This window comes from Balaenoptera borealis, assembly GCF_965194805.1.
Source record: "Balaenoptera borealis genome assembly, chromosome: 14".
Classification (NCBI taxonomy): Eukaryota; Metazoa; Chordata; class Mammalia; order Artiodactyla; family Balaenopteridae; genus Balaenoptera; species Balaenoptera borealis.
The window spans coordinates 88,419,902-88,432,944 of NC_138875.1; the positions used below are offsets into that span (position 1 = coordinate 88,419,902).

Below are 13,043 nucleotides of genomic sequence, written 5' to 3' on the forward strand. Positions count from 1 at the left end.
AGTAGGACCTTGTTGTTTATCTATCCTATATATAATAGTTTGCATCCACTAATCCCAAACTCCCAATCCTTCCCTCCCCTACCCACCCCTTGGCAACCACAAGTCTGTTCTCTATGTCTGTGAGTCTTTCTGTTTCGTAGATAAGTTCACTTGTGTCATATTTTAGATTCCACATATAAGTGATATCGTATGGTATTTGTCTTTCTCTGTCTGGCTTACTTCACTTAGTATGATAATCTCTAGGTCTATCCATGTTGCTACAAATGGCATTATTTCATTCTTTTTTATGGCTGAGTAGTATTCCATTGTATATATGTACCACAACTTCTTTATCCATTCATCTGTCGATGGACATTTATGTTGTTTCCATGTCTTGGCTGTTCTGAATAGGGCTGTTAGGAACATTGGGGTGCATGGATCTTTTCGAATTAGAGTTTTGTCTGGATATATGCCCAGGAGTGGGATTGCTGCATCCTATGGTAGCTCTAGTTTTAGTTTTTTGAGGAACCTCCGTACTGTTCTCCATCGTGGCTGCACCAACTTATATTCCCCCCAACAGTGTAGGAGGGTTCTCCTTGAAAGAGGCTGTTTTCTACCATCTGGCACATTTTAGATTAAACCTGCCTCATCCTCAGACCCTCGTGAGATTTGAACCCACAGCATTGGTGTGGAAGGCGAGGTGTCTGGTCTTTGAGCTGCAGATGTGTTTTCTCTTGGTCCCATTTCCCGGATGAGTGAACTGAGGGTGGGTGGATGGATTGGCTCATCTGAGGCCACACGACCAGCCAAGAGGCAGAGCCAGGTCTGAGCCCCGCCGTGGCCTCCCCATGGCACCAGCACATCTCCCACACACTTTTCCTTCTCTTTTTTAATTGAGATGTAATTCACATGCTATAAAATGCACCATTTTTTGACAAAACTGTAGGGTATTCTTTATTTATTTTCTAAATTTCATATTCTAAACATTTTTTTATTGAGGTGTAGTTGATGTACAATATTATATGTTTCAGGTGTACAACATAGTGATTCACAGTTTTTAAAGGTTATACCCCATTTATAGTTATTATAAAATATTGGCTATATTACCCGTGTTGTACAGTACATCCCTGAAGCTTATTTATTTCATACATAATAGTTTGTACCTCTTCAGCCCCATTCCTGTATTGCCCCTGCCTCTTCCCTCTCCCCATTGGTAGCCACTACTTTGTTCTCTGTATCTGTGACTCTGCTTCTGTTTTGTTATATTCATTCGTTTCATTTTTTAGAATCCACATGTAAGTGATAACATACAGTACTGTCTTTGTCTGACTTACTTCCCTTAGCCTAATACCCTCTAGGTCCGTCCATGTTGCTGCAAATGGCAAAATTTCATTCTTTTTTATGGCTGAGTAGTATTCTATTGTACATATATAATATATATACCACATCTTCTTTATCCATTCATCTGTGGATGGACCCTTAGGTTGCTTCCGTATCTTGGCAGTCGTTAAAAAGGCTGCTAGGAACGTTGGGGTGCATGGATCTTTTCTAATTAATGTTCTCTCTGTTTTGGAATAAATACCCGAGTGGAATAAAAAGCACCGTTTAAAATCTTTAACTGAGTGGTTCTTAGTATATTTACAAGGTTGTGCAACCATCACTTCTGTCTAATTCCAGAACATTTCCATCACCCTAAAAATAAAACTCAGAGGGCTTCCCTGGTGGCGCAGTGGTTGAGAATCTGCCTGCCAATGCAGGGGACACGGGTTCGAGCCCTGGTCTGGGAAGATCCCACATGCCGCGGAGCAGCTGGGCCCGTGAGCCACAACTACTGAGCCTGCGCGTCTGGAGCCTGTGCTCCGCAACAAGAGAGGCCACGATAGTGAGAGGCCCGCGCACCGCGATGAAGAGTGGCCCCCGCTTGCCGCAACTAGAGAAAGCCCTCGCGCAGAAACGAAGACCCAACACAGCCAAAAATAAACATAATAAATAAATAATAAATAAAAATTAAAAAAAAACAAAACAAAAAAAAGCTCAGACCCTTTAAGCAGTCACTCTGCATTCCATTCCCCCTGCCCCAGCCCCTGGCAACCACCAGTCTGCTCTCCATCTCTATGGAGTTGCCTATTCTGGACATTTCATATCAATGGAATCATAAAATATGTGTCATTTTGTGTCTGGCATCTTTCACTTAGCATCATGTTTCAAGGTTCATCCACATGGTCACACGTCATTCCTTTTTTGTCACTGAATAATATTCCACTATATGGACGTCACACATTTCCACTCTCCTCATTTCTCTGGATGAGAAGCCTCTGGAGAATTTGTAGTGGGTATTTCACACCCACTCCTGGGATACGTGCCCCCTCCCCTGGCCAGTTGGATTTATCTTTTTAATCAGTTCACACCCCCTCAGCCTTTTTAACCCTCCAGAAGTAATTCTGTGTTCTCTATTTATTTAAAAATTAAAAACCCAGTTTGTAAAAAAAAATACAGAAAATGGCCAAACCAATTTACATTTATGAGGGCAAATCAAACAAAGCGTGTTTTCTCTGAAGCCTCGGGCTTTTTTCAAGCTTGAAATGACAGTGATTTAAAAGTACCTTACTTAATGGATTCTTTTCAGAAACACAGAGCAGTTCTCTGGTTCCTGATGGAAGGAGGTGGAGGGAGAGAGAAAAACAGTGACAGCAGAGAACAAACATTTAATAACAGGAAAAGTATCCAAGTAACAAGTTGTGCCTTAGTCGTGTTGTGTGAGGCTCTGAAAGGGTGTTGGTGGGTGGGGTCTGATGTCAGCTGGGGGCAACAGGAGATGTCCACCCGTCTGCTTTCCGAGGAGAACTTCATTCCGTGATGCTGGGCATCTCATAGCTCAGGGGGGTCTGGAGGGAGGGCAGCCTGCAGCCTGGGTTCCAGAGCCGCGCTACGTGGTGGATGAAGGCAGGCGGCCCCTGCTCCCGGCCTGCCCTGCCCAAAATGAGTTCTTCCAGGTCCGGCTGGGGGTTCAGAAAGCACGCAATTGTACGCATTTAAATAGCGTGCCAGGCACATCGCTATGAATTGGCCTCGACCGTAAAAGGATCTGGGAGCAGCAACAAGCCCCATATAACTCTGTAATCTGCAGTGTCACTATCACACACAGATACACACACACACACACACACACACACACACATTTTTAACTCTCTAGGAAAGCTTGCCTCCTGCCCAGCGCAGCATCTCTCCAAGTCCTTGCGAGAGGACACAGGACCTTTACAGTCAGACCTGGCCGACGTGCCCAAGCCATGCCTGGGTGCCTCACTGCCCCTCTGCTTCTACAATGTGTGCTATTGTTTTCTGTAATCCCAAAGCTATGCCCGCAACTGGGGGAAACCAGAAAAGTACAATCCAACCGGAAAATCGCTCCCTCACGGGGATCCAGGGATGGTACAGGAGTTCTTCATTTCTCTTTGTGGTTTTGATTTACATTTCCCTGAGGGTTAGTGACGTTGAGCATCTTTTCATGTATCTGTTCGCCATTTGGATATCTTCTTTGGAAAAATGTCTATTCAGATCCTTCGCCCATTTTTTAATTGGGCTATTTGGGGGTTTTGTTTGTTTGTTTTTTGCTTTGAGTTGTATGAGGGAAGAACACAGATTTGAGCCATGGAGAATATAGCTGGGGGTCTACTATGTAGAAATAGCTTATTGACTGATGAAGCCAAACAGAGGAAAAGAGAGTCAAGAGATGGGGAGACATAGAAATTAATTGCATGCAACTAGAGGTGATCATACTAAGTGAAGTAAGTCAGAAAGAGAAAGACAGATACAATATGATATCACCTATATGTGGAATCCAAAGTATGGCACAAACAAACCTATCTACTAAACAGAAACAGACTCACAGACATAGAGAACAGACTTGTGGTTGCCAAGGGGGAGGGGAGGGGAGGGAAGGACTGGGAGTTTGGGGTCAGCAGATGCAAACTAGTATATATAGGATGGATAACAAGGTCCTACTGTATAGCACAGGGAACTATATTCAATATCCTGTAATAAACCATAATGGAAAAGAACATGAAAATGAACATATACATATACATAACTGAATCACTTTGCTGTACACCTGAAACTAACAAAACATTGTAAGTCAACTACGCTTCAATTAAAAAAAAGAAAAACAACCAACCTCTTTCAATGCACATGTACTTGGGAGTCATTTAGAGGTAGTACATAATAATAATAAATAAAAAACCAGGGGGGAGGGAAGGATTGGGAAACTATTCTATATAGGATGGACAAACAACAAGGTCCTACTGTAGAGCACAGGGAACTATATTCAATAGCCTGTGATAAACCATCATGGAAAAGAATATGAAAAAGAATGTCTGTATGTGTATAACTGAGTCACTTTGCTGTACAGCAGAGATGGGCACGACATTGTAAATTAACTATACTTCAATTTAAAATGAAAGAAATTAATTGCAACATGTTTTGAGAACCTGGTCCTAGCAATACCTGAGCTGGAATCTTCCCTCAGATATTTGAGTTGTACAAGGCAAAATAGGTCCCCTTTTTTGCTTAGATTGAGTTGAGTTGGATTTTTGCCACTAGTTAATGAAAAGGTCCTGACAAACCCAATATTGTTGTTGCCTGCTTGCTTGTTCCCCCCCGCCATCCCATCCATCTGCGTGAGCATGGGCTTGTCACTCTGGTTCACTACGTTATAACCCAGTGACAAGAACATGCTGGGTGCACAATAAGTGTTCATTAAATGGCTGTTGGATCTTCATGGTTATCTAGGATTTGACAGCTGGCAAGACAGAGAAGATGCGGTCCAACTCCTTAATTTGTAAAATGAAGAAGCGAAGATTCCAAAAGATAAGAGATGCGATGAAGGTTCTACCGAAAGTTAACGGCAAAGCATAGAGTAGTATCTGGGATTCCAGGCTCCTTGTGCCCACCAAGTAACAGACACTCACCAAAAACTATTGATCAGGAAAGAAATTTTTTTTTCTTTTTACTCATTTAAAAAAATTTTTTATTTTATATTGGAGTATTGTTGATTAACAAGGTTGTATTAGTTCCAGATGTACAGCAAAGTGATTCAGTTATACAAGTATCTATTCTTTTTCAAATTCTTTTCCCATTTAGGTTATTAAGGAATATTAAGCAGATTTCCCTGTGCTATACAGCAGGTCCTTGTTGGTTATCTATTTTAAGTATAGTAGTGTGTGAGTGTCAATCCCAAACTCCCAATCTGTCCCTTCCCCCTGGTAATCATAAGTTCGTTCTGTAAGTCTGTGAGTCTGTTTCTGTTTTGTAAATAAGTTCATCTGTATCCTTTCTTTAGATTGAAAAGGAAGGAATTTTTAAATACACGGAACTTCATCCTTGTGGCTAAGCCAGGTTATCCGGAAGATCAATGCTTTCTTCACCCATTTGGCATTTCTATGACTGTTCATTTCTCCTCCTGAAATTGATCTTGGTCAGTGAAAAATATCTAATGATTCACCAGTCTTAATCTTGATGTAATTCAGTTTAGGAATAAGAAGTGTTAGGTGAAAGAGGATGTGTGTGTGTGTGAGAGAGAGAGAGAGAGAGAGAGAGAGAAACTGCAATGACCATTAGAAAGCTAATCACAATTAGTACACGAGGGCATTTGCTGCTTTAATGAAGCCGTTAGCCAAAGACCATTCTCAGAAAGAAAATGTTAAGACTGAACTCCGAACGCATTACCTGTAATGAACCTGAAAATGGACTTGGGGGATTTCTGCAGTATTCTTAGCATCTGTAATAGCCAATGTGGACACTGCCCAGATGGCAGCTCCAGCTCCAGGAAGCCTGTGGACCCAAGAGAAGACATGGCAGAGGGTTATTGAACTGCTGGCTGACGGGCACCAGCATCGGAGAGAGGCTTGCACTCTCCTTATAACGGATGACTCTTTCAGCTATGCTCTTGGTTAATGCAAAAGGTTGTTTCTGTGTCAGTTGCTTCCCTGGAGGAAGAACTGGGAAAATCTCTTTCCTTGCATCTCTGGCTTCAAAGTTGAGCAGCAGTTCTGGAGAGGGACTTGGGGAGAAGTTGACCCAGTGGTTAAAGTTGCCAATAGATGTCCCAAAGCCACAGACCCTTTTTCATCTTCATTTGACCATAAAGAAAAGGATTACGAAAGTGCAAGCAGGGAGTGCCTACAAATTCAAAAGAGAAGGCATTTTCTTCATCACTTTGCAAATCATAACACACATGAGAGGTGTGATGCTTATCATTTTGCACGAAGTCAGTATGAACAGGATAAACCAATGTCCCCAGACCTCTCATGGAATGGGCCACAGTGGGTCAACAGAGGAAGGCAGTTTGGTTGGCTACACAAGACAGTGAAGCCCATTGCCAAGGTGTAGTAGTGATCACAGGCATTTGGGGGTAAAAATAACCTAACTCTTTGATTGGTTTTGTAATGAGTATCTTTTTGCTCTTGTTTGCCTGATGGGAATCTATACCTTCTATCTTCTTCTGATAACACAGTTCTGATTTCTTTTTAAGACTGCCCTTTTCCAGTTGGAATCAGTCTTGGTAGGCATGTCAGTCAAAGTGGCCCCATCCTTCCCTGGATAACGGATGGGCACCATGATGAGACCAATCAGACTCTCCCTCCAGAAAATTTAAATCATAAGCAGAGTCACTCAAGGATAGAAATGGTTGAAGCGATTCACTCCACTTCACTCTAGAGAGACTTGCCCATCCTTTCCTCTTTTCAACATCCTGGAAGCTCTTCTTGGTCCTGCCTTTCCAAAGGCTTCTTAGCTTTTCCTTTGATCACAGGAGTAGCCCAGGATCTATCCACTAAGAACCTGAATTCGTTTCCTGTTACTGCTCTAACAGATGAACACAAATTTAGTACATTACAGTTCTGGAAGTTGGAAGTCAGAAATGAGTCTTCTGGGGCTAAAATTAATGTGTCTTCCTTCTGGAGGCTTTAGGGAGAAATCTCTTCTTTTTCCAGCTTCTAGAAGCCGCCCACATCTCCCGGGTCATGGTCACATCACTCTGCTTCCAGCTCCGCATCTTCTTCTCTTCATTTGACCCCCATGGCTACCTCTTCAAAGAACTCTTATGGTTACGTTGGGTCCACCCCAGGTAACCCAGGGTAATCTTTTCATCTCAAGATCCTTAGCTTAATCACAACTGCAAAGTCCCTTTTACCATGTAAGGCAACAGATGCACAGGTTCCAGAGATTAGAACGTGGGCATCTTGGTTATTCAAGCTACCAGAGTGCCTTCCTGCTCAAACTAGCCAGTCAATTTCTATTGCTTACAACACAAACCTAACTGATGTGTAACTCTGCAATAAAGAAAAAGAATACATATTTTTGGATTGTTGTTGTTGAAAACTAGGAAGACGATCACAAATAAACTAAAAGTAAATTGTGAAACGCTCTTGGGAAATTGTTCAAAAATGACTCCTTTGCCCAGGTCCCTAAGGTAGGTGCTGCATGTCTTGTCTAAACAAAGACAGCCTGGCACACACCTTGGAGGGCTTCCCCTAGGGTCGGAGAGAACTGAATAGCTCCCTTGACCCAGCTATGTCTGGTTCTTCCGGCAGGACACTGAGATTCTGAACACCGCCATCCTCACGGGAAAGACAGTTGCCATGCCCATCAGGGTGGTCTCCGTGGAGGAGACCAGTGCCGTGACGGATATCTCGGAGTCGGTGGAATGCAAGTCCACAGATGAGGAAGTCATCAAAGTAAGTGATTCCAGAGATTTCCCTGGCGGTCCAGTGGTTAGGACTCGGCGCTTTCACTGCCGAGGGCGTGGGTTCGATCCCTGGTCGGGGAACTAAGATCCCACAAGCCGAGAGGCATGGCCAAAAAAAGTGCAAAGTAAGTGATTCCATTAGCCGTCTGGACTGAACTGGTGGAAACTTCATGGGGGCCTCCCATTCACTAAGAGAGTTTAGCCTGGTGAAATAAGGGGTTCAGCTGGTTGGTTTATGTACACAACGCTTCTGGTGGCTTTACTAAACTTTCCCATTTCCATCTCTTAATTTGACATCATGCCAACCTAGCTGTCGTCAAGAGAGCTATGCACTATGGGTCAAACCCCCAATACCTACAGTAACCAAGCAGGTAACTTAAGTGAATGAAGTGGTAACTCAGACAAACCCATTTCTAGAAGGGTAGCAGTAGTCAACTCCTGTCAGTTGTGGCGTGTATAAATGTGAATTTGGGATTGCTACGTCTTCAAGACAAGCTGTGAATTTGGTAAAAGTCACCTTGTTTTTCAAAGTTGGCAACCAAAGGTAATTTAAAAAAAAAAAAGAACTACGATGGGCAAAAAATAAAATATAAAATACATCGGCAGCATGGGTCTGGCCCATGGGGCAGCCGTGACTGCTCTATAGGGAAAATTATGAACTTTGGGCCAAATTCAGCCCACCACCTGCTTTATAAATAAAGTTTTATTGGAATATGATCACTCAAATCTATTTCTTTTTTTTTAATTTTATTGAATGATTCTTTAAATTCTATAATGCTTTATTTACAGTTTTCAAAAGTTTCACACATGATTTCTTTTTTTTTCTTTTTTTAATAAATTTATTTATTTTATTTTTGGCTGTGTTGGGTCTTCGTTGCTGCACGCGGGCTTTCTCTAGTAGCGGTGAGCAGGGGCTACTCTTCGTTGCGGTGCGTGGGCTTCCCATTGCGGTGGCTTCTCTTGCTGCGGAGCATGGGCTCTAGGCACGCGGGCTTCAGTAGTTGTGGCACGCAGGCTCAGTAGTTGTGGTTTGCGGGCTTAGTTGCTCTGCGGCATGTGGGATCTTCCCAGACCAGGGCTCGAACCCATGTCCCCTGAATTGGCAGGCGATTCTTAACCACTGCACCACCAGGGAAGCCCACATGATTTCATATAGTCCCCTAATAATCCGGTTTTTCTTCCTCTACCCCTATATTGCCCCTGCCCCCCTTCCCTCTCCCCACTGGTAACCACTAGTTTGTTCTCTATATCTGTGCATCTGCTTCTTTTTCGTCATATTCACTAGTTTGTTGTATTTTTTAGATTCCGCGTATGAGTGGTATCACACAGTATTTGTCTCTGTCTGACTTACTTCACTTAGTATCGTGCCCTCCATCCATGTTGCTGCAAATGGCAAAATTTTGTTCTTTCAAATTTATTTCCATATTGTCTGTGGCTGCTTTTGAATAGTTTCCACAGAGACCATATGGCCTGCAAGTCTAAAATACTTACCATTTTGCCCTTCCAAGAAAAAGCTTGCCTAGAGAAATCCCTGCTCTGGAGACTAAGTGTCTTGAGGGAAGGACCCTAATTTTTGGTCTTTCCCACCAACATGTACCATGATCGTGTACCCACAATACTTGCTCAAAGAATAAGACAGTGAGGGTTTTCCCAAGCCAGAAATTAACCATTTGGTCTTTCTCTATATTTTTTGAAATCAATAGGAACATATCCAGAAAAAGACATAAATATCCAAAAGAAAGCATCCAGATAATGTTTCCCCGTCCCCGCCCCCAAAATCAAGTCTGACAGATAGCAATCAGAGTCTTCTCTCTGGGGCTAAAAACAACACGTGTGCGTGGAAGAGAACCTTACAGACCGTTGAAGGGGAGGATTGGGGTGGAAAAAATCCTTCTCTGTAAACCCCACCCCCAGCACGGACACATGGCAACCAGCACCGCCAAGATTGTCCACTGCACTTGGTGCCATGTTCACACGGTCTAAATTGTTACACCGACCTTCCAGTAGGTCGCAGTAAAGCGTCCCAACAATATCCTGTGACCGTCATTTTTTGGCTGTTGGGAGTGTCATCTCAAAGAAGGGACTATTTTTTGTAACTAAACCAAAAGTGATTTATGGGCAGATGGTAGCCCTGAGCCCAGAGTGCTTTACAGAAGACCCAAAAAGCCTGTGGGAGGAGAGGGGGTGAAAGAAGTTCTAAACAACACTGTCCAATAGAAGTACAGTGTGAGCCACACAGGTAACTTCAATCCTCTCGAGTCACATTCAGAAAAAGTAAAAAACAAAACAAGTGAATCTGATTTTTAAACGGCATATGTTTAACCCATTATATTTAAAAGCTTATTTCAACGTGTAGTCAATGTAAAAATGATTAATAGGACATTTCATATTTTTTGGCACTAGGTCTTTCCAATCAGTGTGTGTTAGAACACACCTCCATCACGGCCCCATTTCAAGTGGTCCAGAGCCACGTGTGGCTCGTGGGTGATGCATTGGACAGCAAAGTTCTAAGCTCGGAGGCAGGATTTTACGACCTTACCACGCTTAATATTTTGCGCCAGCTAATTCTTTGTTATGGGGACTGTCCCACACATTGTAGGATGTTTGGAAGCATCTTTGGGTTCTTCCCAATAGATGCCCATAGCACTCCAAGTTGTGACAAACAAACATGTCTCCAGACACTACTAAATGTCCCCTGGTAGACAAAATCACCCCCATTGAGAACCACTGCTCTGAGGGATCTCTGCTCTGCTTCTAGCTGGGATCTCTTTCCTGTGGCTGAAAAATAACTTTGGTAGGAGAGGAAGGGGAAGAGGCACTTGGTTTGGACCAGCCGTGGTCACATACCAGGTCCTTGCTGATCATTTGCATTTATTACTGATTTGCAATCCCCCGAAGGGCCAGGACCCTTGATAAGTGTGACCCTTTGAAAGGACACCTCAGGCGCTGATGACTTTTCTAGAGGTCCATCTTTCAGCCTACAAAAACCCAGAAACAAATTTCACTGCAGTTGTACACATAACTGCCCTGAGCTGCTCTTAAATAGGTTTGACATGTAATTAGTATCTTTAGGGATATGAATGTATTCAAGCTAAAAACCGCCCCCTGAAATGAATTCTGAGTCGATACCCCTGGCTGTTGACAAAGCAAGGGGAAGTCTCGAGTCAGCAGAAGCCAAGGAAGGATGTCTGAGCAGGCACACGGGAACCCCGTTCCCCAGGACCCAGACACAACCTGTGGTTTGCGGTCTAACAAGGTGAACGATACTTGAAGAGCTAGTTTGGTACAGCTTAGGGTGCCATGGTGAGAAGAAAGGGGGAGGGAATTGGCCCCTAATACGTGCCTACCCTCCAACAGGCTCATAAGGTTTGGGAGTTAGACAGACCTGAGCTCTGGAAAGTCCTCTGAAGGCTCTGAGATTCCACCCTACGTGCAGGTTGACAAATCAACCTGTCACAGTTTGCTGGCAGAAGACACGAGACTCCTGGATCAGAGTCAGAGGGCTAAAGGGCAGCCAGTGCATTTACATCTTCCTGCATCTAAGCTCCAGTCACCCCAGGGTTATGCCACACTGCATGTGCTGTGGGCTCTGTTCCAGAAGAGGGACCCTGGGCTTCATGAACCCGAGTCTTTTTGAACGGGCAGTGTTAGGGACTGAATGTTTGTGTGTTCCCACAGTTCACGTGTTGAAGCTTCAATCCCCCATGTGATGGCACTAGGGGCAGGGCTTTGGGAGGTGATTCGGGTTAGATGAGATCCTGAGGATGATGGGATTAGTGCTCTCAAAAGACGAAGAGACTAGAGCCTGCCCTCTCTCCACCACGTAAGGACACCGCAAGAAGGCAGCTGTCTGAAAGCCAGGAAGAGGGCTTTTAGCAAAACTCGATGTTGATCCTGGACTTCGCCACCTCCAGAACTCTGAGAAATAAATGTCTGTTGTTTAGGCCCCAGCCTGTGGTATTTTGCTATCGCAGCCTGAGCTAAGATAGGCAGAAAGCCTGCCTTGCCTTCTCCCAGACAGAGACAGTATCTCTGCTCTACTGAGCCATGAGCTTGCCTGCCTTTTGCTCCAGAAGGGAACTCTGTCTCTCTCTCCTGAGGCTTCTCACTATATAAACATCCTTGAAAAGACCATTCAGACAAAGACAGTCGAGTCTCTGTTTGTAAGATGTCGAGAAACACAAGAGGATCGTGGGCAGTTTCTTCCAGCAAGTTCTTCTCGGCTTTGCCATTTCCAAGCTATGCAGCTTTGGGCGATTCATATATTCCCTCTTGTCCTGGGTGTCCTCCTGAGTAACGTGGAGACAATCACATACCTAATTCCAAAAGGTCATTGTGAGGATTCGTGAGTTTCATTTATCAAGTAAAGGACTTAACCTAGAAGCCAACACATGGAATGGACTTAACTCTGAGTCAGGTAATCCCCTTGATGACCCTATTAGGTAAGCCAGGGGTTACAGACTGGCCGTCTACAGGTGTATTTTGTGTGGTGAGCACAGGGTTATTTAAAAATTAGAACTGGATGCAGCTTATTTCCAGTGTATGATTCAGCGATGTTTTAGGAAATTTACTGAGTTGGGTAACCATCACCATGACCCAGTTTTGGAATACTTTTGTCACCCCATTTACTGTTCATCTCCATTCCCACCCCTAGCCCTGGGCAAACACTAATCTACTTTCCGTTTTTATGGGTTTGCCTTTTTTGGGGCATTTCATATAAATGGAATCATACAGTATGTGGTCTCTTACTAAAGAAGTTTGGCGATCATTTTGTACATAACCTCTTTTGACACTTTATGGATAACCATGTAGAGAGATGTAATTTTATGAGCATGGGATCATATCATACAAACTATTTTTTTTAACCATGGACTTTTAAAATTGGCAGATCAAATGAACTTATTTACAGAACAGAAATAGACTCACAGACATAGAAGACAAACTTACAGTTACCAAAGGGGAAGGGGGGAGGGATAAATTAGGAGTTCAGGATTAACAGTTACACACTACTATATATAAAATAGATAAACAAGTACCTATTGTATAGCACAGGGAACTATATTCAATATCGTGTAGTAACCTATAATGGAAATTAATCTGAAAAATAAGAGATTTGTATATACATGTATAATTGAATCACTTTGCTGTATACCTGAAACTAACACAACATTGTAAATCAACTATACTTCAATTAAAAATAAAGGGAAAAAATTTTTTAATTAAATTGGCAGATCTATAGATACATACACACACACACACACACACACACACACACGCTATAGCACACCTTTCCAGCCCTCAGGTAATCAGTGTTAATTACCTA

The 13,043-nt window shown here is 43.2% G+C and overlaps 2 protein-coding genes across 5 annotated transcripts in view; one reads left to right on the forward strand and one right to left on the reverse strand.

The window, feature by feature from the left end:
• Positions 1 to 13,043, forward strand: part of TMEM132C (transmembrane protein 132C) — a 382,337-nt gene that overhangs the window by 341,218 nt on the left and 28,076 nt on the right. The window contains exon 5 of the mRNA XM_082353213.1: positions 7,566 to 7,709. Within this exon, the coding sequence (XP_082209339.1) occupies positions 7,566 to 7,709 (144 nt within the window). The remainder of the gene's footprint in view (positions 1 to 7,565; positions 7,710 to 13,043) is intronic.
• Positions 1 to 13,043, reverse strand: part of SLC15A4 (solute carrier family 15 member 4) — a 186,708-nt gene that overhangs the window by 55,845 nt on the left and 117,820 nt on the right. For 2 of the 4 annotated variants that reach the window (XM_082353252.1, XM_082353241.1), the window contains exon 8: positions 5,701 to 5,805. The exons of 1 other annotated variant lie outside the window; for it this stretch is intronic. In XM_082353252.1, coding sequence (XP_082209378.1) covers positions 5,701 to 5,805 — 105 coding nt within the window. Of the gene's footprint in view, positions 1 to 5,700; positions 5,806 to 13,043 lie in introns of those variants that run through there. One more of the 4 variants, XM_082353251.1, reaches the window with a different exon arrangement.